The sequence below is a fragment of the Leptonychotes weddellii genome, chromosome 7 (genome assembly GCF_054177405.1).
Source record: "Leptonychotes weddellii isolate Sample4059 chromosome 7, ASM5417740v2, whole genome shotgun sequence".
NCBI classification, from domain to species: Eukaryota; Metazoa; Chordata; class Mammalia; order Carnivora; family Phocidae; genus Leptonychotes; species Leptonychotes weddellii.
Window position 1 is genome coordinate 93,477,870 of NC_138375.1, and position 27,997 is coordinate 93,505,866.

Genomic DNA, 27,997 nt, shown 5'->3' on the forward strand with positions numbered 1-27,997 from the left:
AAAACACGCTCCGAGAAGTTAAAGGACTTGCCCAAGATGATAGAGCAGCAAGTGGTGGAGTGAAATTTGAACTCAGACCTCCTGAGTCAGGGCCTTCTCTCTCACATATCCTGCTGCCTGCCTGGTTTTCAACTGGCTACTGGAACATTAGTAACTTAGAACATTTTCCCTTTTTTAGAAGGCATGTGTTCTAAAAGTCGTTTAGTTTGACTTCATTACATATGAAAATTAGTATATAAAACATGAGAGAGTACACAGCTGGCCGTTCCCAAGTTATATTTTTAAAAACGGTAGAGTACTAGATCATGGGAAAGCTCATTATGTTCAGCTGTGAACAGCAGAAAGACAGAACGATGATACCTGATTTTATGTGGCACATTAAAAAATATTCTTAGCTAATCCTGCGGTTGCTTACTCTTTCCTCATGCTACTTTTTTCCTTTGTGTTGACCAATTCCATTTTCTCCACTGCTGGCTGCCCAGTCCTGATCACACCGTCCTTAACAGAGGTGTGAGATTGCATTTATAAGCAGGAATTTGTGATAGAGGTAAAACACAGCTTCTTAGGGAGTAATTTCCTGTCTATCTTGACAAGTAAAAATAGATAAACTTACTTATTTCAGAAAGGAGCCAAGATGATTTTATAAAAATTTGGGGGAAAAAATGACTTTTACTTTCAGTTCTGTTTGATGTCATAAATAATAGAAATGTGGTTTATTCTGATGTTAATTTCATTCACATTCCCAGAAAGCAGTGGCTAAGAGTGTCACAGTGTCTCTGACATGAGGGATCAGGATTCAGAATCTGGTTCTATCTCTTGTTAGCTATGTTACTTAACCTCTCTGTGCTTAAGTTTAATTATCTAGACTTAAACAATAACAGGAGTGTCTTGCAAAGTAAAGATTAAATAGAATAAATAAAACACTTAAATAGTGCCTAGCACATAGAAATAAGCAACAAGTACTATTATTACATCACTGAAAAAGAACTGGAGCTGATTTAAAGCATCTAGTTTAATAATTTGCTTATCTAGGAGGGTTACAACTGATGAACACATTTCTCATCTTGTTCCCTAATCCAGTTAAAGATCCCTTATTCTTTTTTGTTTAAACATTTTTTCACATTCTTAAGGTATAATTTACATACAATAAAATGCACCATTGTAAGGATGATGAGTTTTGACAAACCATCACTCTGGTCAAGAGAGAAGACTTTTCTATCACCCCCAAAAAGTTTGTTCATGCTCTCTGAAGGCAGCCTTTCACCCTAGGCAACCACTGATCTGTGTCTGTTATGTATATTAATTTGGCCAGGATTTCACACAGCATGTCTTCCTCTGTTTGCATAATGTCTCTAAGATACATCCATGTTGTCACATACATTAGAAATTCATTATTGCTGAATATATTCTGTTGTATGGACTTACCACAGTTTGTTTTTCTGTTGATGGACATTTGGGTTATTTCCAGTTTGGGGCCAATTTGAGTAATGCTATGACCATTCATGCACACACCTTTGTCTGAGCATATGTTTTCATTTCCCTTGGGTAAATATCAAAAATGGAATTGCTGGATCACCTGTTTAAAAGAAACCGTCAAACTTTTCCATAGGGGTTGTACCATTTTATACCCCCGCCAACTGTGTATGTCCCCATCCGCAGCAACACAGAATTGACAGTGGTATGTAACAGAATCTCATTAGAGTTTAAATCTACAATTCCCTGACAACTAATGATGAGCGTCTTTCTGTCCGTGTACCTTCTTTTATGATGTTATCTTTTCAAATCTGTAAGGGATTTTGCTTTCAAATATTGAAAATATATGGTACTGGGGCGCCTGGGTGGCTCAGTCCATTAGGCATCTGCCTTCGGCTCAGGTCATGATCACCGTCCCGGGTCCGGCTCCCTCTTCTGCAGGGAGTCTGCTTCTCCCTCTGCCTGCCACTCCCCCTGCTTGTGCACTCACTCTCTCTCAAATAAATAAAATCTTAAAAAAAAAAAAAAGTATAAAACAACAGAAACCCCTTCAAACATGGTCAGATTTATCTGGCATCTATGTGTGGTTTTATTTTTTTTTTTTTTTTTCAAGATTTTATTTATTTGAGAGAGAGAGAACACAGAGGGAGAGTGAGAGGAAGAAGCAGACTCCCTGCTGAGCAGGGAGCCCGATGTGGGACTCAATCCCGGGAGCCTGGGATCATGACCTGAGCTGAAGGCCAACACTTAAACGACTGAGCCACCCAGGCGCCCTATGTGTGGTTTTAATAGTGGAAGAATAAGAGAAACATCTCACTAAAAAAATGCAACATTTAGATTTAATTATTTTTTAAAGTCCTGGTAAGCAATTATGTAAACAGCAGGATATTTAGAAAAGATGTCAGATGTATTTTTTTTTTTTTTAATGAGTCTTGAGAAAAGGATGAGATGTTTCTAAACAACTGCATCAAAACAGCGCTTTTGAAATGCCTGGTGGCCAAAGTCCTTCTCAACCGTCCTCTGTGCAGGAGGAACAAGGCTGAGCAGTTAAGGTGCTCTCCAGCCACCAGGTAGGTGCCTACAGTGGTCAGTGGTCTCCCCACAGGGAGGGCTCAGTGGTGGGCACTGTATGGCATTTTATCTGGAGTGTTTTCTTCTGGGAAGAAGGGCAGGCACTTAGCTCCACAGTATGCAGGGTGGAGCCTTGCTGAGGTGACTGTTTTTCTGCCGGACAGGCGAGTATTTCAGTTTGTTTGTTTATTCCTTCCTTCATTCACTTATTTAAGAAGTATTTCTTGAGTACCAGTTATGTCCCAGATACTGTCTTAGGCATTGGGAACGCAGTGATGATCCAAACAGACAAAATTTTCTATTCCGCTTAGGGCCATCTGGAGCAGGTCTGGACTCCGGCAGAGGAAAAGTTTCAGGTTGCCCTACTTTTGAGAGGCATCACAGGCCGGTCAGAACCAACTCCTACTTTCCTAGGCTCCCACTTTTGTACTCCCTTCCCCCTTTCGGTGGCATGATTAGCAAAATGAGTAAAATAGGGAGGGGTATGTTAGAAGGTCCTAAGTGCTAAGGGGCAAAATAAAGCAGAGAAGTGGGAGAAGGAGGAGTTGGCAATTTCAGACCCGGTGTCAGTCACGTAGGTGCCACTGAAGGAAAGACCCAAAGAAGGTGAAGAACCAGGTGAGCAACTGTCTGGGGAAGAGCATCCCAGGAGAACTGTGTCTTCACAGAAACAGAAGATGAACCAAGTAGAGCTAGAGGAGAGGCTCTAAGCACCGAGCCCCTGAAGTGCATGAAGGGCCATGAAGGGACAGAGGCGGGGTGGTCTCCATAGTCACTGCAAGTCCCCATTTTCAGAGACTTCTTGAATTCTATATAGTTCTTCGCTTGTGAAAGCCATACCCTTTCTTCTCTTCCCTTGGCAAAAGCTGATCTGCTTTCTCCTGATCAGGAGATGGTTAGATTCAGTTAAAAGGTTTTCCTGCTTCCGTACAATTCACTGCAATCTTTGAAATAAGAGGTTGGATCTTCTCCGACCTAAAAGGCCCTTAAATGTTGAATAACTTGGACTGGATTGTAAGGGCTCTTTGTGTGCCAATGCCTCGCTGGGATAGCTGTGCCTGTATAATAGAGAAGGAAACTTTTCTCCCCACCAAAACCCAACTTTATTATACTGATGGTTTTTAAACTATTTCTCTGAATCACAGATAACAACCTGGTTTTCCTTATGTTAAATACGGCATCTGGCTGATGAGCAGGGTTGTGAGGCCGCCGAGTGAGGCAGAGGTGTGGACCTGGGAAACAGAGGACGATGACATGGCAGAAGGCGACTTAGGGTATGGCCTCGGAAGAAGGCCCGGCGGTATTTACGAAGTGCAAGTTTCACACCTATCGACATCAAGAAAAAGATCTGATGGCAAGAACTTCAGCCCGCCCCCACTTCCAGGAAAGGGGGAAGAAAGAAGTGGTGCCATTTTTCAGTATTCCAGGCATAAGAGCTTGCAAGATACATACCCTGCAGAGCCCAGAACTTCCCACTACGCACGACAGAGTAGCAGTGGTAAGAATGCTTAGTGCCCTCTCCTTTCTCCTCCTCTCCTGTGAATTTCATCAATGCTTTCACCCTTCCAACACCAGACAATAGGTCACTGTAGTGTGTGGAAATTCATCTTTACTCACCTGGTGGGATTGGTGATAGTATAAAAGTAACCCAGGTTTCTATTTCCAACTATTGTATGAATGGAGGAGTGTAGCAGTTAGTCTGCATTAATACACATATGTTAGTGATATTGGTGATTACCTACCTTGCTTTTGTGTGTGTGTGTGATTTAGTGGTATGCGTCATCCGTTTTTTTTTTTTTTTTAATTCAAGTATTTATTGGGTACCTCTTAGGTGCCAGGGGCTGTTCTAGGCTCTGGGAACATTAGGGAACAAAACAGTCTCCATGTCATGCAGTTCACATTCTAGTAGAGGAGTGAAAAAATTAATCTACCAGTCAACAGCTATGTAACATCAGGCAGTAGTAAGTGCAGGAACACTGAATATTTGGAGGGGTTGGCGCATGCTCTTTCAGGCAAGGGTCGGGGTACCTATCTAAGGAGGTGGCTTTTGAGCACCAGAATGAAATGATGTCCAGGCCTGGTACTTATCTGGGGAAGGTGTGTTCCAGGCAAAACATGTATGCTTCCAGTTATTTTACAAATGTCATGAAATCCTCCCCCTAAAAATTAATCTTTTTTAAAAGTAATCTCTACACTCAGTGTGGGTAGTGCAACCCAGAGATCAAGAGTTGCACATTCCACCGACTGAGGCAGCCAGGTGCCCCTCAAAAAATTCATCTTAATTTATCAGAAAAAAAAATAAATTATGCCATATATTAAAAAAAATAAAATTCAGAATCACGGTGTGATAGAATGTTACAACTCCAAAATGGTTGGGAACCCAGGGGTGACTCCATGCCTACCTGGTGGCACAGCTCTTGTCTGGCTGAATCTTCTATAATCCATGTGGTAAAACTTCCCCCACGCAAGTGGAACAAACACAAATTAGAACAACATGAGAATAATTTAAGAAACATGGTTTTTAGATTTACAGAAAACATGCTGCAGATGCGGATCTTACCCCCCATCTTTCAAAATCCTTCTTGAAATTAGGACAGGATTATTTATATATTTTTCTTTCAGTTCCTATCATGCATAGAGGTTGGGTTCTGTTTTGCAAGCAAGATGTTGAAAACCGCACATATTGCTAAAATGCCTTTATAAGAACATGAGGAAACCACTGGGATATAAACAAAATGTAACAGTAAAAGTATGAGCTCCTGTCTTGTTGGGTTATGGACTTTTATCTTAAGTTAGCTTGATCCTACCTAAGGATATTGTATTGGTTTCTTGTCGCTAACAGGTAATTTCCAAATTACCACAAACTTAATGCCTTAAGATAACACAAATTTATTATCTTACAGTTCTGCAGGTCAGAAATCCAAAACAGGTTTTACTGGGCTAAAATCCAGATGTCGGCAGGGCCGCGTTCCTTCTGGAGACTCTATTCCTGAGAATAGTATCCATTCCTGAGCCTTTTTCAGCTTCTAGAGCCCACCTACATTCCTTGGCTCATGGCCACCTTCCTCCATCTTCAAAGCCAGCAATGGCTGGTCAAGTCTTTCTCATGCTGTTTCACCCTGCCACTGACTTTCCTGCCTCCCTCTTTCATTCATCAGGACCCTTTGTGAGTACAGTGGGGTCACCTGGATAATCCAGGATAATCTCCTACTCCTTAATCAGACAAAGTCCCTTTTGCCATGTATTCACAGGTTCTGGGGATTAAGATGTGGTCATCTTTAGGACCATTATTCTGCCTAGCACAAGTATTACTACAACAGAACTTGTCATTGCCAACCCAGTGTCACTTGTCTCTCCTTGGAGCCTTGTGCCATCAGAATAAAAACAAGATTTAGTTTTTGCCTCGGATACTGTCATACTGAAAGTTCAGAACAGCAAAGAAGATAATTGTTTTGAGAAGTTTTTAATGTCCCTCAAAATACTCTTTCTAAAAAATCTTTTCTTCCTTTTACTTCTTCTTAGTCTTCTTGCTTGTAATTTACCACTTTCGTGTTTTTCTATTGCCAGTGAGACCACAATGAAAAGGAAGCTCCTGGGAAGCTCAGTTTAATGTCTCAATTGATCACAGTAAGGAGAGAATAATTGAAGTTACAGGAGACTTCTAGTCATTCTCCTTGGAAAGAAATTAAATTCAGGTTATTTCTTAGATATTTCGTATCACTATATTGATCAAACTTAAGCCAAACCACCAAAGTTTATTTCACTGACCAACATTCATGTTTTTAAATACTGTTTTGTATGTAATAATTAACCAATTCATTAACAACAGTTTTATTAGAGAGTCCCTTTTTAAGGAGTATTTTTATTCAAAAGTATGTATCTTTTCATTTGTGCAATGTTTTAAGCTACCTATTTTTATCATTATGTGGCTTATTACAATTCTTTCCTCTTGACAAAAAATTGTATTTGATATTTTGTAAACAGATGTCCTGTATTCAGCTGGTTAAAAAAAAGTATTTGTTTTGTTTTGTTTTTTTCCTAATAGATTCTAATTTAGAATTGTCAAATGTAGAATTAAAGCGACGTCTTCAGGATACTCTAGAGGTAAGTACTCCAGCTAATATAAAAATTCTCCTGTGAACAAAGCCCACTGATATTTTAAATAATGCTGGCTTTCCAGATATGCTCAGTGAGCCACAGTGTAAAGCTCATAACTTTCAACTGTCCTCCTCTATCTCTTCCTCATCTCTCAAGAAAGCTATTTACGTAAACAGGCCCTCCAGCTCGCCTTTCGCCCGGAACCTTGCACAACAGAGTTACAAACTTCCCTCCATCTGTCTTCCCTGTGTGTATGGCTTGAAATAAACTGACTTAATTTAACCTCTTTGAAGTCAGAGGACAGCAGGCTTCCCAGGTGCTCTGAGTCCAGCCTGCTGCTGGGAGTAGGAGTATGTGTGCAGGTTCCTATCTTTCCGGGAACAGGAAGACCGAATGTGAATTTGGAACTCTTCTGGTGAAAGCTACCGAGCTACCGTTTTGTTTTCTAGGGCTGCTGTAGCAAAGCACACCAACAGGTGGTTTGAAACTACAGAGATTTATTCTCTCTCAGTTCTGGAGGCTAGAAATCTGGAATCAAGATGTCAATTGGCCATGTTCCCTCTGGAAGGTCGAGGAGAATCCTTCTTTGCCTCGTCCTAGCTTCTGGTGGTTGCCCCTGACATTCTTGGCATTCCTTGGCTTATAGCCACATCACTGCAGTCTTTGCCTCTCTTGTCACATGGCCTTCTCCCCTTTGTGTCTGTACCCAAACTTCCCTTGTCTTAGGACATAAGTCATTGCATGAGGCCTACCCTAATCCAGTATGACCTCATCTTAATCTGATTATATCTGCAAAGACCCTGTCTCCAAATAAGGTCACATTCTTAGTACCAGGAGTTAGGATTTGGACAAAACTTTCCTTGGTGGGAAGGACATAATTCAACTGATGATAGCCACTAGCTCTGTGGGTGAGCACGTGCTTATTGTCGGTGCTGTAAAGATTATTTTCAGATTATTAGCTGTGTGGTCTGGAAGGGTAAAAGCAGGTCTGGGCTTTTAGTTACAATGGGTACCTGATGGTGAGAGTTTCAGTCTAAAGCCTGCCTGGGCCGCTTAGGAAGCCTGGAGGAATTCCCAGCCTCTTTTGTAAGGTCAGAGCGCTTAGGTTCAGAGTGCTTGCTGAGTGTCAGAGTGTTGAGCTTACATGTAAAATATCCAAATTGATCATTTTGGGGGTTGCATATCTTACAGATATGTAGACTAATTTTACTTCTCCTCTCAGGAGGTAGAAATTTTAAAAACTGAACTTGAGGCATCTCAAAGACAACTAGAAGGTAAAGAGGAAGCACTAAAAATTCTTCAAAGCATGGTAAGAAGTTATTTTTAAATTTTGGTCACTTACACATTCCAATCATAGGTAGTATGGTTTTATCTTTTAAAACAAAAGCGTCAGTGCTTAATATAGGGTTGTTTTTTTTTTGAGGTGCAGATTTTTAAAACAGTTTTATTGAGGTAAAATTTATATGCCATGGATTTCACTTGTTTTCAATGTACAACTTATTTTTGCTAACCTTAGAGTTGCATAACCATCACCATAATCTAATTTTAGAATATTTTCAATATTCCCCCAAAGGAAGCTCTAACCCATTAGCAGTCATTCCCCATTCACATCCCCAACCCCAGACAACCACTAATCTCCTTACTGTCTTTTGGATTTGTCTTTTCTATTCCATGTAAATGGAATGATATGTGTCTGGATTCCTTTAATTAACATGTTTTTGAGGCTCATGCATGGTGTGGCATGTGTCAGTACTTTCTTCCTTTTTATTGCCTAATATTCATTCTATTGTATGGCTATGCCGTATTTTATTTATCCATTCACCATTTGATGGGCACTTACACTGTTTCCTCTTTTGGGCTCTGATGAATAACACTGCTTTATTTGTTCATGTGCCAGTCTTGTGTGGAAAGTTCATTCATTCATTCTCATACTCATCAGGAGAGTCAAACCAAGATCTTTCGACGTGTGAACTATCAAATTCTCTATAAAAGGTGGTCTCTATGGAAATTCTCTGGTTTTCTATCGTCTTAAAATAAAAATGTGAACCTTACTGTGCATATAGGAGTAATGAGAAATTTAATTTATACTGATGGGCTTCTTATTCTTCTTAGGCAATTTTTGGCAAAGCCACAAGTCACACCCAAATGATGCTGCAAAAAACTATGGAACAAAAGAGATCCTTGGAGAAGGTATTTGCCACTTTTAGTGTAGACTTGTTCAGTCCACCAAGCTTTCAAATAGAATTTCCTTTAAAAATCACCATACTAGATGGATATGTCATTTGCGCATACCCTCTTTTAGTTGGGCTTCTGTTTTATACAGTCCCTTCCCTTTTGGAGCTTACAATACAAAACATACTATTATACGGGCAAAGAATTAAGATTTCTTTTATTGCCTCATTTTAAGGTAGTAGGAGGCTTGCCAAGTTGACACTATTTTTCTTCTTTTTCCTTTTTTCTTTCTCCTCTTGCCTGGCAGAGCCTGCCTCTTTCTGACCATCTCATCGTCACTAAACGGTAGTTAGGAATCACCTTGGAAGGTCTTGTTCCTGTGCCTGTTGTAGCCTCTCTTGATGGCAGTGTCCTGGGCTCAAACTCCCGGGCACGTGTTTTGCTTGTGGTCTGTATGGGTTGGGGGTGGGGCAATGAGAAATCCAGGTTCCGAGCAGCAAAATTTGAAGCTGTTTCTTATAATAAGCAAGTTTTGGCAAAGCTTTTCTTGAGTGCTAAAAAGGCATGTTACATGTGCTTACAAATGTCACAGACTCTTTTTGAATAATTAGTTTCTCTTTAACCTATCCCTTTAAGTGATTGATGATTTATTTCAGTTATTCACAATGTCCTGAAGTGATCTGTAGTAATTTTCCATGAAAAGTGCTATTTTCTTTCTACAGGAAATAAATGCCTTGCAGTGGGAAATAGAGTTTGATCAGAATAGATTTAAAAATATAGAGGAATCATGGACCCAAAAATATGACAGGTTTGTATATTCTTATTCTATAGTTTTTCTTTGGAAATCTTTTTTTTTTATTAAAGATTATTTATTTATTTATTTATTTGAGAGAGAGAGAGCACATGAGAGGGGGGAGGGTCAGAGGGAGAAGCAGACTCCCTGCCGAGCAGGGAGCCCGATGTGGGATTCGATCCTGGGACTCCAGGATCATGACCTGAGCCGAAGGCAGTCGCTTAGCCAACTGAGCCACCCAGGTGCCCCTCTTTGGAAATCTTTGAAGTGTGTATAAGTTACCTATATCTTTATTATTTTTAATATTTATTTATTTGAGTAATCTCTACTCCCAACATGGGGCTTGAACTCATGACCGCGAGATCAAGAGTCACAGGCTCTTCCAACTGAGCCAGCCAGGCGCCCCATAAAGTGTATATAATTCAAATATAGCTTAGGTGTTCTTCTGTGGGCTATGAATATTATGAAATTCTTACTATGCTTATCCACTTAACACCAGTTTCATATTTTATTTTAAGTAGGCTTTATGTCCACAATGGGGCTTGAACTCACAACCCCAAGATCAGGAGTCATATGCACTACTAACTGAGCCAGCCAGGTGCCCCTATAAACTGTATTTTAAAAAGCAGTGTGGGCGCCTGGGTGGCTCAGTCAGTTAACATCTGCCTTCGGATCAGGACATGATCCCAGGGTCCTGGGATCGAGCCCCACATTGGGCTCCCTGCTCAGTGGGGAGCCTGCTTCTCCCTCTCCCACTCCCCCTGCTTGTGTTCCCTCTGTCGCTCTGTCTCTCTCTGTCAAATAAATAAATAAATAAAATCTTTTAAAAAATAATAATAAATAAAAAGCAGTGTAAGCGCCATGTTTTCCAAGTTGTTTTTTTTTTTTTTATTCATGAAAGTCAGAGAGAGAGAGAGAGGCAGAGGCAGAGGGAGAGAAGCAGGCTCCCCGCCTAGCAGGGAGCCCGATGCGGGACTCGATCCCAGGACCCTCAGATCATGACCTGAGCCGAAGGCAGACGCTTAACCATCTGAGCCACCCAGGTGCCCCTCCAAGTTATTTTAGCACTGGCATTTGTTTTTCAAACAAAATCTTTTGGGCAATTTTTACTAGTGAATTTATTTAGTAACTTTAAATTATATACATATTATAAAGTCAATTGAGAAATTGATTTGATATCTGGGGTTATAGATGGTTTTAGTACCTAATTTTTAATTTATTACTAACTTTTAATATAACAACACGTACAGAAAAGTTGCAAGAATAATACAAAGCATTCCTGTATATCTTTCTCCAAGATTCTCCAAAGTAGAACTCTTTACCACACTTGCTTTATCATTCTGTTTCTTTCTTTGTAGTTAAATGCATATAGATATCTGAGCCATTTAAGAGTAAGCTGCTTATATATAAGGCCTCATTAAATGTTTCACTCTGTGTTTATAAAAAGGGACTTTCATAACCACAGTAATATTATCAAAATTAAGACATTAATCTGATACTCTTTTATTTAGTTTTGCTAATTATTCTAGTAATAACACCCCTTTAGCAAAAGAGAAGAAAAAAATTCCTGTGTTCTGGGAGCCAGTCCAGAATCATGCATTGCGTTTGCTTGTCCCTTCTAAACCTTAGAACCCTTTAATCAGAAACACTTAGGAGGGAGGGAGGCGAAGTGAGGGGCAGGGGAAAAAAACATCTGAAACAGTTATTCAGTGTTTGTTCCTGACATTTTTTGAGGACAGGCCGGTTATGTAATGTCCCACATTGGAGACGTCTGGTGCGTCTGAACTTAATTCGGGCTACGCATTTGGGCATATTACCACTGAAGCAGTGTTGTGTTCTTAGCGGATTACATCCGGAGGCCTGTGAAGTTGATTTGTCCCATTCCTAGCCTGTGAATCTTGACTACTTGGGTTAAGGTGGGTTGTGTGCCCTCACTCTCCACTATAAAGGCACTATTTTTTCCCCTTGTGATTAATAAGCATCTTGTGGGGGAGATGCTTTGAGATTATGTAGTTTATCAGATTTTCACCCACTAGTTTTTACATCCACAGATTATTCTGCCTGAAGCAATCATTACTGTGATGGCTGCCAAATGGTAATTTGCTAATTCTGTTACTTCTTCTGCATTTATTTGCTGGCATTTTACTGTAGTAAAGAGCTTTTTTTCTCCATTTGTTTATACCAAAATGGATTCATGAATTCTTGCATTATTCAGCTGGTTAAAAGCCATTACTATCGTAATTTCTTTTGTTGCTTAAAATTTTCCAATTTTGGGAGCGCCTGGTGGTGCAGTGGGTTAAACATCTGACTCTTTTTAGTTTCAGCTCAAGTCATAATCTCAGGGTTGTGAGACTGAGTCCTGCATCAGGCTCTGCACTCAGTGGGGAGTCTGCTTCAGATTCTTTCTCTCCCTCTCCTTCTGCCCTTCCCTCCTCCCCTGGGTGTGTGTGTGCTTTTGCTCTCTCTCTAAAAAAAATATATAAATCTTAAAAAAAATTTCCAACTTTGGTCAGTGGGAGCCCCTTCAAGCTGGCTCCTGTGACTTTCTGACACCTCCCTATTATTGTTTGAGCACTTTGCTTTCTGGTATAAGATATTCTAGGCCGTTATGCATAAAATATTAAGCATTTCTTCAGGGGTCCCTGGTTCCTTCTAGTGGGGAATGGTGTTTAGAAATCAGGATCTTGGGATGCCTGGGTCGCTCAGTCGTTAAGCGTCTGCCTTCGGCTCAGGTCATGATCCCAGGATCCTGGGATCGAGCCCCGCATCGGGCTCCCTGCTCAGTGGGAAGCCTGCTTCTCCCTCTCCCACTCCCCCTGTTTGTGTTCCCTCTCTAGCTGTGTCTCTCTCTGTCAAATAAATAAATAAAAATAAAATCTTAAAAAAAAAGAAATCAAGGTCTTAGTGCTAAGTGTGCTCATTGCTACTGGAAGTCATTGCTAAAAGGTCTCAGAGGACAGAGCTGGAAATACACACCCACACTTACACAGACCTAAACCTCTCTCTCTCTGTTCAAAACCCTGAGTTCAGACCCCTATCTCCAATTGCAGACCACCACCACAGCGTTAATTTTAGCCTTGCTCCTTGCCACATTTGTAACTTCCACAGTGAGAAACATGGCTCTTTTTACCCAATGTTTACTTATTCGTTCTGTCATACAATATGCAGAAAGTAGCTTTAGAATTGCTAATATACACCATTGCAGAATCAAACCTAGAGTTCAGTATTTGTTTATAGTTTTTTTTCTAGCCTGAGGGGATCCAGTCAATACACCGTGTTCAAAACTTGTTTAGTTTCTTGGGGCACCTGGATGGTTAAGTTGGTTGAGTGTCTGACTCCTGATTTCGGCTCAGGTCATGATCTCAGGGTCATGAGATTAAGCCCTGTGCCGGGCTCCATGCTCAGCGAGGAGTCTGCTTGAGTTTCTGTCCCTCTCCCTCTGCCCCGCCCCACCCCCTGTGCTTACTTGCGCTCTTTCAAATAAATAATTCTTTAAAAAAAATAAAACTTGTTTACTTTTTTCTCTTCAGTATGGTTATACTGTTCATTTAAGTTCATTTGTTTCTATCTATATTCGATCTTAGGTTTTTTTCACCATCCTTGTTGATTTAGTTATTCGTCTTTATTTTTGACTTTGTAAAACATTCCCATGCTTCCAAAAGTCAGAACTATGCTGAGAGGTATACTCAGAAATGTCATTTTCCCCCCATTCCCAACCTCCTGTCATCCTTCCTTTTCCTCACCATCTGTAGATGACCAGTCTATTTTCTGATTTATCCTTCCTGTGTTTCCTTTTGCACAAATGGGCATATATGTCTGTTCTCTTATTTCTCCTTCTTTCTTACACCAAAGAACAGTTGACTGTAGATAGTCTTTTAAACTGTTTTTTCTGTTTAACAATATATCCTGGAAACCAATCCATTGTGTGGATGTGCCATAGTGTACTCAACCATTCTCCTTGATAGGCACTTAGATTGTTTCCAGTATTTTGCAGTATAAACTATGTATCTTTTTATGCAAGTTCTTGGAGGTGGCCTAAGTTTATAGGTGGTGGTTAAGATGATTAAAACTTTAGTAAAGAAAATGAATATTTAAAAGGATGCCTCAGAGACACTTCTGATTCTCTTTTATTATTTTTATTTTTTTAAATCTTATATGAGAGAGAGCATGATGAGCAGGGGCAAGAGGAGAGGGAGAAGCAGGCTCCCCACTGAGCAGGGAGCCCAATTCAGGGCTTGATCCCAGAACTGAGAGATCATGACCTGAGCCGAAGGCAGATGGCTCAACTAAGCCACCCAGGCGCCCCATTTTTTTTTTTTTTTTTAAGATTTTACTTGTTTGAGAGAGTGTGTGTGTACACAAGCAGGGAGAGGGGGAGGGATAGAGGGAAAAGCAGACTCCCCACTAAGTGCAGAGCCCGACTTGGGTCTTGGTCCCAGGACCCTGAGATCATGACCTGAAGTCAAGATGCTTAACTGACTGAGCCACCCAGGTGCCCCTGATTCTCTTTTTTTTTAATTTTAATTAATTAAAGGGAGAGGGAGAAAGAGAATCTTAAGCAGGCTCCATGCCCAGCATGGAGCCTGACATGGGGTTTGATCTAACAACACTGAGGCTCATGACCTGAGCTGAAATCAAGGGTCGGACAGATGCTTAACCCACTGAGCTGCCCAGGCACCCCTATTAATTTTTATTTTAAGTAGGCTCCACACCCAATATGGGGCTTGTACTCATGACCCTGAGATCAAGAGTCACATGCTCTACCCACTGAACCAGCCAGGCCCCCCCCCTTTTTATTATTTTATTATTTTTTAATTTGAGATACTTCTGATTCTTTCTCAGCTAAATACACAGACGAATTAAAAGTATGTTCAAAATCTTACCACACTTTTTTTTTTTAAGATTTTTATTTATTTATTTGACAGAGGGAGAGACAGCAAGAGCAGGAACACAAGCAGGGGGAGTGGGAGAGGGAGAAGCAGGCTTCCCGCCGAACAGGGAGCCCGATGTGGGGCTCGAAGCAAGGACCCCGGGATCATGACCTGAGCCAAAGGCAGACGCTTAACCATCTGAGCCACCCAGGCGCCCCATTACCACACTCTTTTAAATTGTTTTTGTTTTGTGACACATATATGTTCTAGACTGTTTTGAAGTAGGAAAAATTTTATTTGGGTTTTTGTGTTCTAATTATGGGATAAAAATATTCTCATTCAACCATGAAGTGTTAATGTTTTAGTTATTTGGAGGGTACTTTTTTCCAGGCTAAACTGTGAAAATGCAGTCCTCCAAGAAACTTTAAATGTAAAAACAGAAGAAATTAAAATGCTCAAGTCGGAAAATGCACGTAAGTGAAGAGTGGTATTTTGATGATTCTTTAAAAATACTGTTACAAGATCATTTTTAAATAGAGTATCCTATGTTAAGAACATACATATTGATAGACAAAGTGCTATTATTTTAAAGTAATATGCTTTAAGGATAATAGAAGATACCCATCTTTTAGGGTTTTTGCAATTTAAAAACATTTTTAGGTGAAATTCAATTAACAAAATTAACCAACCATTCAAAAGTAAATAATTCATAACACCCACAATATTTGCAACCATCTCGTTCCAAAAGATTTTCATCACTCCAAAATAAAACCCTATATCCATTAAGTATTTCTCCCCATTCTCCCTTTATCCTTTAGTTTTTATACTCATTGTAAAACAAGATTGTAGAGCACCTGATGTTGAGGAACCTTAGTAGGTATATGTTTTATTGGAATACTAGTAGTAACTGTGTAATTCAACATTACTTTCTCTCAAAAATATCTTCTGTGACTTTATTGCTAAGATTAATATTCTTAATTTTTCAAGATGACTCATTAAAAACTTGAAATTTTTTACATATATGTGTATACATATATACCCTTTATGTAGTGAGCCATCTTATGACAAAAGTTAGTAAAAGAATAGTAAGGTGTTTTAAGAATATTAAGATGGCATCAACTTTTTATAAAATTGTAAGAGATGTTGGTTCTTCCTTCTTAGCAGAAACTGTTTTAAAGTAGTGGCTTGAAGGGGACCAAGTTCTAAATCATGTCATGGACCTGAGAGGGGCACTTCCTGTAGTTCAGTAAGTGTACTGTGGCAGAGGCCCTGGGTGAGAATTGCACACAGAAAGTGGTGCTTCTCAACACCAGTGATTCGAGCAGATGGGAGATCTCTCCTGTGTTAGGTTAGTTCAGGACAGAAGTTGCCCATAGCCACATCCCCTCCCCCTCTACCACCTCACCCTGCAACAAGAGAGGGAAAGTTACTATTTTCTGCTCAGTAGATCGCAGGACCCTTCTTGTTCTAAATGTTTGGTTGAGAGCCTCTTGTGAAAGCTCTTAACAGAAGTCCGATAAAGTTTGTATAGCTGGTACATTTGACGTTAAGGTAGGAGATCTCATCATCTGGTTGTCTTACTATCCAGCAAGTGCAAATAATTTGCATTTGTATGTTCTCTTTGAAAATCCTGCAAATTTTCTTTGAGCAAATGAAGACCAGACTTTGTTTGCAAAATTAAAATACTTCAACGTTAAAAACAGTCCTATTTAATCTAGTGTTATATATGTATTATCTCACTTGATACCTTTTTTCAGGATGGGGCCAGATGTAGTAGGTAATGTCTGTGTATAAGAAATGAGTGTATGATGTTGGTGTAACTCAATTGGGTGAGGCTGGAGTTAAATTTCATAACTAACACTCTGTTCTTTGGCCCTTCCTAGTTTTAAATCAACAGTATTTAGAGGCCCTCGCCATGCTTGATGTCAAACAGCAGATGGTGGCTCCGGAAAACGTGTGCCATGATAAAAGTGGTTTTACAGAGGTTTCAGGTCTTGAGGTAGGTAAGCAGGTAAGAAAACTGAACAAGAGGGACGTTTTCTACTTTCCTTTTCCCCATCACCTGCTCCATGTTCTAGAATAGCATTATACTTAGCAGTTTGAGAGTGAGGGTAAGGAGAGTCCCATCGGTTTCCCCAGGGCAGTTCTTCAGCCTTACTGGCACCATGCCCGTCCATGCACTATATTCTCGGACACTAGAAGATGTGCGGGCCACCTCCTGCCCCTTTTATTTCTTATTTTTATAGTTTTAGCAGAAGCTGTGTTAGCTGTGTCTCACATTACATGATGATAGGTATTTTTTAGAAGTGGAAGGATGATGATTCTCCTGACGTATTAGAAATCATTCATCATTTCTGAGCATGCACCTCTCCCTGGTGGGAACTGGAAGGAGTAAATACTGGGCAGCAGGACCAAGCTCAGTCACAAGAAGTAACAGTGGGTGTTAATATTTACTTCATTAGGTCAAGTTGCTGCCAGGGATACAGAACTATACAAAACTGGTGCCCACTTAAAGGTTTTGGAGAAGGAAAAGCAAGGTAGAATTCCTTTAAGGTTTTGTTCCAAGTAGTAACATTGTTTCCTCATTTGTAATTTCCACTTGGATCTTGAAATCCTCCTCCCAGCTTTCTTTTAGTTTTTTCTTCTTTCTTTCCAGGTTCTTTGAATGATGCTTGAATAGAAATGTGTATGTGTGTGTGCGCCCTTATGTTTGTGTGCAGCTAGGCAGTACGGCACTTAGTAACGGGAATAATGCTTTTGGATTTGAAGCTTGCTGTCCTCGGAGCCTGCCTCTGCCATGGCCCTAGAGGGAGGCCCTGTGATTGTGCCAAAATGGCAGCGTCTGCTCGCGGAATGCTTCTTAAGCTCAAACAGGAGGTACTGTATTATCAAAACACTGAAGCTTTGGTTTTGTTTCTCTAGTAATAGAATAAAGGAAAATATCTGCAATAATTAGCTCATTTTGGTAGTCATTGGCTATGGAACTTATTCGTAGTTTTATGTGATAGAATTAACTTATAAATTTAATTTTATTTTTATTTACACGGTTCCAAAATACAAATAGTACCTGGCACCATATGGTGGCAACATAAAGTTGTTTGCCTCAGCTTGTACTTAACATTGCCTAAATTTTTCTTTTCTCTATAAATGGCCCTCAAAATTACTATATTGCACACTCATGCTTAAAATCACTAGGATACACAACTCTGATAAATGGGGAGATAAACACGAAGCTTATTAGAAAAGCAGCAAGGTACAGTGGAAAGAACCTTTGTACCAGCCAGATCTAAGTTTAAGTCTTAGCTCTAGTATTTTCTAGCTGTGTGGGTTTGGATACACATTAGAGAGTAATAACTAGTTATTGGGCTGTTGCGATGATACAGAGGAAGCAGACATTTAATGTTTAGCACAGCGCCATGCAGATGCCTGGCATTTAATCAAACAGCGTTTGCCATTATCATTAGTTTTAATAACAAATACGGAACATGGACCATAATTTTAAAAATATTTTACCTTTATTGAAGAATGGAATTTTAAGTCTTCAGATATAGGAAAAATAACATAAACATTGGCAATTCATTAAGAAAAGCCTAAGATTACACAGATCAGAGTCAGGGTCAGCCATGGCGGACATGTAAAAAGTGATACTCGTAATTATTTTCAGTGATATTGCCTGGAATGGCCCAAGGCGGAACTGAAATGCAGCCTTTGGTGTCCTCCTTTCTTACTCTCTGGGCAGGACACACACAGGGCCTGCCTAGGGTAATGTGGTGAGGTCCAAGAAATGGATTAACAAGGAATGGTCAGGCACCACAAGGGAAACGTCTGGTAATTTAGCTCAGAGTGGGCAGCTACTATAGAGGGTAATTAGCAAGTACTAATTAGTTTAAGCAGATGGACTAGATCAGACACTAGAACCATGCTTAGGCAGGGAGACTACATTTGCTAATCTGATTCAGTATTCAGGCAAGAATTGTTATGTTTTGCCTCTGACACCTCTCAAACTTTCTTTCAAAACTAGTTGGGACTTTTGCAGAAGAGTAAAGAAGAAGCTTACATAATGGCAGATGCATTCAGAATTGCATTTGAGCAACAATTAATGAGGAAAAATGACCAGGCACTGAGATTGACACAAATGGATAAAACGTATACAAAAGCAACAAAATGGATAAATTGGAAGCACCTTAAGGAGGATGGTAAATATGAGTTATAATGGCAATAATCAGGTGTAATTTTAGTTGTTTTTGGTAATAATCAAGTTGATTAAGCATAGTTAATGTAATGGAGAGTATAACTGAAATATCAAAGATAGTTGTGATTTATTACAGAATTTAGTAACTGTGGTTAAAAATGGGGTCACTGGATGTTACATATGCAGATGAGGTAATAGGATCACCAAAACCTTAAAATAACAGAATCTCTTTTTTACTATTCATCTGTCTCATTTAAACAAGACTACGTTTCGTGGGAAAACTTTGTAAAAATGCCAGATGAGTAAAGGGAAATTGCCTAGGAAGTAATAATGAAATAGTGAGGGGCGCCTGGGTGGCTCAGTCGTTAAGCGTCTGCCTTCAGCTCAGGTCATGATCTCAGAGTCCTGGGATCGAGCCCCGCATCGGGCTCCTCGCTCTGCGGGAGGCCTGCTTCTCCCTCTCCCACTCCCCCTGCTTGTGTTCCCTCTCTCGCTGTGTCTATCTCTGTCAAATGAATAAATAAAATCTTTAAAAAAAAAAAATGAAAATAGTGAAACCCAACATTAAATGTATCTAATTAAACTTTGTTGAAATATGTAAAGAGATATTGAGGGGTAGAGGAAAAATGTTAAGTTGGAAATATTAATATTCATGGGGTGCCTGGGTGGCTCAGTTGGTTAAGTGACTGCTTTCGGCTCGGGTCATGATCCTGGAGTCCCAGGATCGAGTCCCGCATCAGGCTCCCCTCTGACCCTACCCCCTCTCATGCACTTTCTTTCTCAAATAAATAAATAAAATCTTAAAAAAAAAAAAAATATTAATACTCATAAAAATGAAACAAGTTAAGGTTTAGGTTTTGGTTCACAAACCTATCAAAGTTCATGGCCATGGCCATTTTTTTAGTACTGTTGTACTAGTGGAAAACAAAATATATAAAAATGTCATCAAAGAATAAATTACAGTTGAAGTATATCATCCAATATAATCAAAGTACCTGTTATTTTTTAGAAATGTTAGTTTCTCTAAATGGTCAGTATCAGTTTTTATTTATTTGTATTATTCAGTGCAACTTCTAGTGCTTCAATTTAAAATTCTAATTTGAAACCTTTTCTTAGTCAAGAAAGATTACAGTGAAGTTTATAAGTTTAAATGTTTTAATATTAAAATTCTGAGATGACTATTTCTAAATATTTTTTAGTATGTCAAAATCCATAATCCTAATTCCAGTATCTCTCATTCTCAGATGATTTTGGGTTAATAAGAATCTTATATTAAAAATTAAACTTTTAATAATAGATACCTATTTTGCTTTAAATATTTTTTTCAATAGTACACATTCCTAATAGCATACATGTTACGTGTTGTGAAATTTTAGCTTCATTAACTAAACTTTACCTGTCTCTTTGCTGAAATGGTAAAAAGTGCTAAGCTTACAGGCATAATAAAAATAGAAGCAGTACACAAGAAGTATGAAAGTAGGGGCGCCTGGGTGGCTCAGATGGTTAAGCATCTGCCTTCGGCTCAGGTCATGATCCCAGGGTCCTGGGATCGAGTCCCACATCGGGCTCCCGGCTCAGCGGGGAGCCTGCTTCTCCCTCGACCCTCTCCCCTCTCATGCTGTTTCTCTCTCGCTCGCTCTCTAAAAAATAAATAAAATCTTTAAAAAAAAAAAAAAGAAGTATGAAAGTAGACAGAAGCAGATCATAAGAGTTACATATTGAGACTTTTCATCTGGGAGAAGTCAGGGAAACACAGGAAAACGTATTTCTCAACATTCATTCTTAAAGAGGCATTCCACACTGTCCTGAAATTAACTTTTAAAAAGTTTTCAGACATGAGACTTATAAAAGAAATCACTGAGCTGGCTAATATTATGTCTAAGTCCTTAACTATCATTTATGACAAATACAAAATCAGTATTTATATGACTGTTACTTATAATAATCCCTTGGTAAAAGCTGAAGGTATAACCTTAATGTCCAGCTCAAGGTAGGTGATTCTGCTAGGGAAATAAGCACAGTCCATATACTTAGGCTTTTAGGAATCGATGGAAAATCTTTAGAGTATCTATCAAGGACAACAAATGTGTAGGTGATCTTCAGGCACCTCTTCTAAATTAGTCCCCTGATAGGAGTTGGGACTGCTCAATTTTCAAAGATACTGTCTTTGAGGATAGCCTTGGTGTTCTGTGACATAAACTAAAGGCAAATCCCTTTGGAAATCTGATCTTAACTGCTTGTTTTTACAGAAGGTAAGGAGAAAAGTTAGGGGAGAAAGTAAAGGGAAAGGCCTGGTTAATCCTAGGAGAGCAGCCACGTTCTTTCACCTGGCATAGTAGACCCAAGGGTGTGCATGGAAGTAGGCCACAAGGGTAGTGGTAGGTAGAAAAGGCTGGGTTTTTCCTAAGAGGTAGATTTGTATACATTCAGCACTTGAGTATGTATTCATTTCATATACCAGAACTCCTGCCTTTCCTAGCTAATAAGGAACCTCAAGAAATTCTCCATAAAAAATATGATTTGATAGGTATAGCTCCTGATCTGTTTTCCATTAAGACCCTGAAGAGACTGGAAGCAGTAAAATAACTGATTCATCTCGGAAAGGCCTTTACAAGTCCATACAAGTGTCAGTAGCTCTTTGTCAGTTTTTCAGTGACAAGACTGATTTTATTCATGTATTTCAATAATCTAAAGGTACAGGATGACTGTCACAGGTCATTTTCTTATATGTGGTTAACACGTTGAGAAGACATCAACTTTTGTCATTGATACGCAGCTTAGACGAGTTCTGAAAGATAGGTTATAAGCATATTTCTTTTTTTTAGACTGCCAAATAGACATTCATCCACTTGTCTGGCCTTTCTCCTTTTGCCACAGTTGCTGAAGGAAGAGGTCATGAGTGAGCTCATCACTGCAGTTTATCAGGATTGGGTGTAAAGGGAAATGTCTCTTATCTGTTCTCAGTTTTCCATTAGACCATTTACAGAGCATTCCGAAGGCATTCTTGATGTTTTCTTTGTATAAATCCGCAATTTTTGTACCGTCTGCTATAAAACTGCATTCTTTCTATGAAGAACATCATCAGTGTACACATTTCAGGATGTGGCCTCTTAAACATTATGTCCATACCTGGGTTAGTTTTCACAACTGTGCTATGTTATTTTTTAATTGTGATAAAATATATACATAAAATTTACCATTTTAACCATTTTTAAATATTCACATTGTTTTGTAACCATCACGACCATTCATCTCTACAACTTTTTCATCTTCCCAAACAGAAACTTTACCCATTAAACACCAACTGCCCACTCCCTTCTCCCAGTATCCCCCCTGCTTTATTATTTAATGGCACCGCAATCCTGAGGCATAGGTACTATTATTCTTATTCTAGAGGTGAGGAAACAAAGCTCAGAGACCTTGTCCAAGGTCATTTAGTAAGTGGTTAAATGAGGATTCAAGTCCAGGTCTTTCTGCTCTAAAACAGAATTTGCATAGTTCAGAGCCAGGTTTTGTTCGGTGTGCACAGTGTTCTCAAATAACAGGGGTGCGTAAGTGGCTGACATTCAACATTGGGAGATTTCACAGACGAAACTGGATTGCTGCCTCCTCTGGAAAGCTGCTGATAATGTGGGCTGCATGCTGTCCCCAGGAGCAGCTGTACAATGAGACAGAGCGGCAGGCAGGGCATTGCACTGGGTCTTACACTGTGGCCCTCTCAACCTCCGTTTGCCATCCTGGCTCTAAAGTCTGTGTTCTCCCAGTACACACTGTGATGCCTGACTCACTAGAGGTCTCCTGAAGAGAACCACCTCCTGGCTGATTTACAAATGAATTATCCCTGGTTCATACTTACCTCTATTCCTGGAACTACATGAGTGAGTGTGTTTTTATGTCTCAGTTGGATTTGCATGTTCAATTTTAGGGTTACCATCGCAAGGAAGTAAGAAGACCTTAGGGCAGAAACTGCTGGGGATGCTCCCTTCAGAAAACAGTTCTAAGAAGACCGATGCCCAGAATAACCCTCAGGAGGTCTGTAAGATGCTAACAGAGTTGGTTAGTATCTTTGCTTTCCTTTTGTTAGAGGTTGTGGTTAAGGTAATCTTTCTGCTTCCTATTAATTAAACTCTTTTTTTTTTTAATTTAATTCTTTAGCACTCTATACTTGCCTTTTATGCCCTTTTCCCAGCTGAGGTACCATCCTCCAGTTTTGATCTTCATCTCCTTAAATTCCCTGCATGCTCTTCCCACTTCTCCCATTCATGTTCTTCCTGTACAAGTTTAAAGCTTCACTTCTGAAAAGAGGGGGCTCCCCTGTAATTAACTGCAGGCACCTCGGTCATCTGCATGTATGCATACAATCCATGCCACTCAGGAATTTTTAAGGTGTACAAGGCAACTTTCTCACACATTATATCCTTTAATCATCACTACAACCCTGAAAATCAGTCCTATTATCCCCATTTCATATATTACTAAACTAAAAGACCCATGCTATATGAACATACTTATCTATAGAAGTGTTCAATTTATTCTCAAATAAATATATAAAAACAATTTCACATATAAATAACTTCAACATTCTCTTGCAGAGGTAAGTACACGTTAATATTATATACACATAGGGCGCCTGGGTGGCTCAGTTGGTTAAGCGACTGCCTTCGGCTCAGGTCATGATCCTGGAGTCCCGGGATCGAGTCCCGCATTGGGCTCCCTCCTTGGCAGGGAGTCCGCTTCTCCCTCTGACCCTCCTCCCTCTCATGCTCTCTGTCTCTCATTCTCTCTGTCTCAAATAAATAAATAAAATCTTAAAAAAAAAAAAAATTATATACACATACATATACACACACCCCATGTATATGTTTTTCCCCTTTCTTCAGATGATCTACAAAAATTTCAGCAGAAGGAATGCTGCTTTCTTTTCTTCCTTTAAAAAAAAAAGCCTCAGTAATGTGTACCGTATTACTTGGGAATCAGTAAACAATTATTTACATTGACTGACTTGACAGACTGAAGACAGAACATTTATTGACTAACTGGCGTATTTTTATTTAATCTTTTTTTTAAAAAGATTTATATATTTATTTTATAGAGAGAGCACGTACAGGTTGGGGGAGGGGTAGAGGGCGAGAGAATCTCCAGCAGACTCCCCAGTGAGCGTGATGAGCACTGAACGTGGGGCTTGGCCTGATCTCATGACCCAAGCTGAAACCAAGACTCAGATGCTTAAATAACTGAGCCACCCAGGTACCTGTAACTGGTATAATTTTAAATTTTTGTATATGCAGTTGAATGATAAAGAAGAAGCTCTGGCTCATCAAAGAAAAGTTAGTTACATGCTTGCTCGGGCACTGGAAGAGAGAGACACCACCTCAAATGAGAATAAAGAAAAATGTCCCGTGAAAGACAATTTTCCATTAAAAAACCTCTGGGGGAAATCTTCAGAATTCCTTGAACTGCATGATCCTGTATTTTCAAGTGTTCAAATTTTAAATTCTGCGGGCTGCATTTGTTCAATCCAGCACCTTCACAGAGATCAAAACTGCACAAGAACTCTCAAAAGATCCTGTTCTTTGCCATCAAATATCATATTTTGAAAATAAACCAGTTGAAATCAGAACCAAGAGCTGTTTCTATCAAGAGACTTTAAAAAAGGACTTAACAAATGTTGCTACATAATTAGAAGTTGTGCAGCTTAAATACTCATTTTCTACAAGAAATTTATTAGTATTATGTTGACATATTTTATAAATTACATTACCATACCTTATTATATTTTCAGTATTTGCCAACATCTTAAAAACAACAAAATGATTTTTGAGAAAAATAGTTACTTACTTAGATTGACTAAAGGGATCTTTGACTGGCTTAAGTAACAATATAAATTAATGCTCTAAGAAGTAACAATGCCTAGGAGTGACTGAATGTTAATTTTTAGATTACATATATTTTGTTTTATTGTATTTTTCAGGATTTTTCATTTGCCACAAAGTTTAATAATTTCCTTAACTTCAATTAAAAAGTTATTATGGTGGGACTTTGGCAGAAGTATATTCAAAACATTGTTAGTTACCTTTATAGCTTCTTTTTTTGTTGGGGTGGTGACACTTTGTAGCCAGATCTACACATAATTCTAGCACTCACACCATTCTGATTTACCTTCTTGGTTTTGATGCTGAATTTTAAGCCATTTAATTTTTTCTTTCTTTCTATAAATGTTACATAGTAAAGATCTTTAATAACTTCTGGGAATGTTGCTATATTAATAACATCACATGTCAAAGGAACTGTATTACATTATCAGAAATTTTAATAAAACTTTTATCTAGTTATGATCTCTAGTAAAAAAGATACATACATGGCTTGGCTACGTTAACTACTACTTAAATAGATGAGGTAACAACAGGGTAAAATGAGGTAACAACGAAGTATAAACTATTGTTGTGTTAAAGCAACACCATTTAGTTGGAATTAATAAATATTAATAAAAGATGAAAACTTGGCAAATAAATTTTGCAAAAAGGAGTAATGATGAGGAACTACTGTTACTAGATATTAAAAATGCATTGTCCTGATAGTAATATAAAGCTACATCATTTAAAACAATGTGGTACCAGTAGGTCAATGGAACAGGATAAAGACCACACACAGATTTAATACATGTAATGATTTAATATGTGTAATGATTTAATATGAAATAAAAGGTAAGAAAAGGAAAGATTTGGTAATGCTCAACAATAACAAACCTGGAAGTGTAAAAAAAAAAAAAATCAAATAAAAAAGGTTCTTTTTTAATGTGTGTGTGTATAATACGTGTATATATATAAAATGCAAGTTCATATAAATTGATAAAATTTGGAACACTCTAACTGAAAAAGAATCTAAACCAACAGTTCACAAAAGGGATTATATATGGTTAGCAAATGTGAGGAGCTATTCAACCACAGTAGAAATTTTAAAAATGTAAATTAGAATGAGATACCAAATTAGCAAAGATCACAAAGATTATGTGAGTACTAAAAATGATGAGGTGAAACAGATCCTTTCATACAGTGTTGATGGGACTGTGTATATTTGAGACCTTGCATTCAATCTTGGGGGGTATACACTCAGAAGTGAAACTGCTAGATCATATGAAAATGCTCTTTAAAAATTTTTAAGGAAAGGCCAAAGTTTTCCACAGCAGTGACACCATTTTACATTCCAACCGATAATGCACAAGGGTCCCAACTTCTCCACATCCTCATCAACACTTGTTATTTTCTGGGATTTGTTTTTTTTTTTTTTTTTTTTTTTTTGATAGTAAAGATCCTAACTGGTATGAAGTGATATCTCATTGTGGTTTTGACTTGCATTTCCCTAATGATTAGTGATGTTGAGCATCTTTTCATGTGCTTATTGGCCATTTCTGTATCATCTTTGGTGAAATGTCTATTCAAGTCCTTTGCCCATTTTTTAATATTTTTTTATTGTTGAGCTATCTTATCAGATATATGATTTGCATCTTTTCACTCTATGCTTATCACTCCTTTGATACATACAAGTTTTAAATCCTGATGTAGTCTATTTTGTCTTTTTAAAGAAAGCAGAGTTTTCTCTCTTGGTAGCAAAGAAACCAGATTCTAAGCACACCTGTTGGCTTATAGATGGAGAATACCATGTGACAAGGCATGTGGACTGCCTTAAGAAGCTGGGAAAGGCCTCTGGCTGACAGCTACCAGGACAAGAAGCACGTGCATTAAAATTACATGAAATGAATGAGTTTGGAAGCCAATTCTTCCCTAGAAACTCAGATCAACTGACATCTTGATTTTGACCTCTGCAAAAAACACAGTTGGGCCAGGTCAGACATCTGGCTTACAGAACTGTGAGCTAGTAAATTTGTGTTACTTTAAGCTGCTATATTTATGGTAATTTTTATACAGCACAAGAAAAATAACAGTCCATAAAGCATGAGTATGTAGTGTTATATACATAATATATATTTTTATATATTAAATGGATATTAAATAAACTAGATTTATATGTATTAACATGGAAGGAATTAAAGTTTTGAGTAAAAAAAATTATGAGATGTACAGCCTATCACTCATAAAATTTTGAGACCCAAAACTATACGGTGTATTATTACATGTATTTTTATAAAATAGCAGTATAAAATCATGGAAGGACACCCTCATTTCCTAAGAGTCACTCTCCTTTCGGGAAGGTGAAAAGGAAAAGAATGGAATGACATATTAAAGGGACCTCAATTTCATTTGTAATTTTTTCTTCTTTTTTTCCTATTTAGTATATTAACATTTGTTAACTCTAGGTAGGAGGTATATGCTACATTTCTACTACTGCTTCAATTTTTGAATACTACCCCTGCTACTACAAATCCGTGATGCTATGTGGGCCAGATCACCAAAGTAACTGATGATTATTTTTATTAAGGTTTCCTTAATGCATTTTCAATTCTACATTTCAGAGAATTGAACTTAATCTTACTTTTGCACTCTCATCAAAAAAATCAGAATTAAGTTTGTTTTAAAATACATTTAATAAAAATAATCCAGTTTTACATATTTTACATGTGTGGAATATTTACAAATTCCTTCTACAGCATTTACTAAACGTTTACTATTTCTCCATTATTTGCCTTGACTATTTCCTTCAGTAGTAAAATACTGTCCAGTGATCTCTGTAACTAAAAAATTAGCTTCTTGGGTAATCCTCCTAGGTGAAAAAAAAATGAGGTTGTTCACATTTAATCTTAACAGCAATTCTAACCAGTCACTGCATTCTAACTACATTCATTTTACTTGCTTTGATTTGCTAATAAGACTTATTTAACATTAAGCATACAGTATACCAGTAAAAATTTATGAAGAAAATAAGGTACATATTGATAAGTTCTCGCAACTCTGAGGTATACTCAGAAGTGCCCATATCCTTTTAAAAAGCTTGATTTAATTATTTTCAGTGGAAACAAGTAACACTAAAATACCACATTCTGTACCACACTTACAAAACAGCTCACAATCTACATTTCTTAGCTGCCCCTCGGTCACTAGCTATATATTACCTACTTGGAGTTTTCTGAATTCATTTCTTATGAAAATGAAAGTTTTACCTTGTTCCAAGGCCTGTGTTCTCTTCCGTTTTGTTGCTACAGCTGGATTTGACTGCTCCTTTAGAGTTTCCAATGGACAGTTTGGTCTTGGCAGCTGACATCCAGGTGTTGGCCCTGGCCGATTACTGAAATATTTAGTTTTCAATGCCTTGAAAAAGGAAACATACCAAGGAAAGTAGAGTTTTAAGTGAGTATCTGAACCATGTTTAAGG

The 27,997-nt window shown here is 38.4% G+C and overlaps 2 protein-coding genes across 12 annotated transcripts in view; one reads left to right on the forward strand and one right to left on the reverse strand.

Moving 5' to 3' along the window:
- Positions 1-994: 994 nt before the first annotated feature.
- Positions 995-27,997, reverse strand: part of CDK7 (cyclin dependent kinase 7) — a 52,104-nt gene continuing 25,101 nt past the window's right edge. For 2 of the 8 annotated variants that reach the window (XM_081826801.1, XM_081826807.1), the window contains 2 exons: positions 27,786-27,933; positions 27,194-27,388 (listed from right to left, as the gene is read on the reverse strand). In XM_081826801.1, the coding sequence (XP_081682927.1) occupies positions 27,360-27,388; positions 27,786-27,933 (177 nt within the window). In that variant the 3' untranslated portion in view covers positions 27,194-27,359. Of the gene's footprint in view, positions 4,999-5,052; positions 6,218-21,315; positions 22,966-27,193; positions 27,389-27,785; positions 27,934-27,997 lie in introns of those variants that run through there. The other 6 variants (XM_081826804.1, XM_081826803.1, XR_014147146.1 and 3 more) reach the window with 6 other exon arrangements.
- On the forward strand, positions 3,733-27,985 carry CCDC125 (coiled-coil domain containing 125). Of its 4 annotated transcripts, none has more exons than XM_081826798.1 (11): positions 3,733-4,042; positions 6,590-6,648; positions 7,865-7,951; positions 8,755-8,832; positions 9,537-9,622; positions 14,869-14,951; positions 16,362-16,489; positions 17,248-17,355; positions 18,500-18,674; positions 22,596-22,726; positions 26,317-27,985. In XM_081826798.1, the coding sequence occupies exons 1-11, from the start codon at positions 3,733-3,735 to the stop codon at positions 26,332-26,334; spliced, it is 1,263 nt and encodes a 420-aa protein (XP_081682924.1). In that variant the 3' UTR covers positions 26,335-27,985. The 4 variants fall into 4 exon arrangements, with proteins under 4 accessions (XP_081682924.1, XP_030889913.2, XP_006738913.2 ...); XM_031034053.2 differs by lacking the exon at positions 26,317-27,985 and adding an exon at positions 23,959-25,465; XM_006738850.3 differs by lacking the exon at positions 26,317-27,985 and adding an exon at positions 23,959-25,465 and having other exon boundaries at positions 16,362-16,477.

What these genes read in the sequence shown, in the direction of transcription:
- CCDC125 (XM_031034053.2), top strand. Translation starts at nt 3,733, where the DNA reads ATGAGCAGGGTTGTGAGGCCGCCGAGTGAGGCAGAGGTGTGGACCTGG. An exon ending in GTCTTCAGGATACTCTAGAG is followed by an intron (nt 6,649 to 7,864) that starts GTAAGTACTCCA and finishes TTCTCCTCTCAG; the next exon opens with GAGGTAGAAATTTTAAAAAC. An exon ending in GTCTTGAGGTAGGTAAGCAG is followed by an intron (nt 16,490 to 17,247) that starts GTAAGAAAACTG and finishes TTGGATTTGAAG; the next exon opens with CTTGCTGTCCTCGGAGCCTG.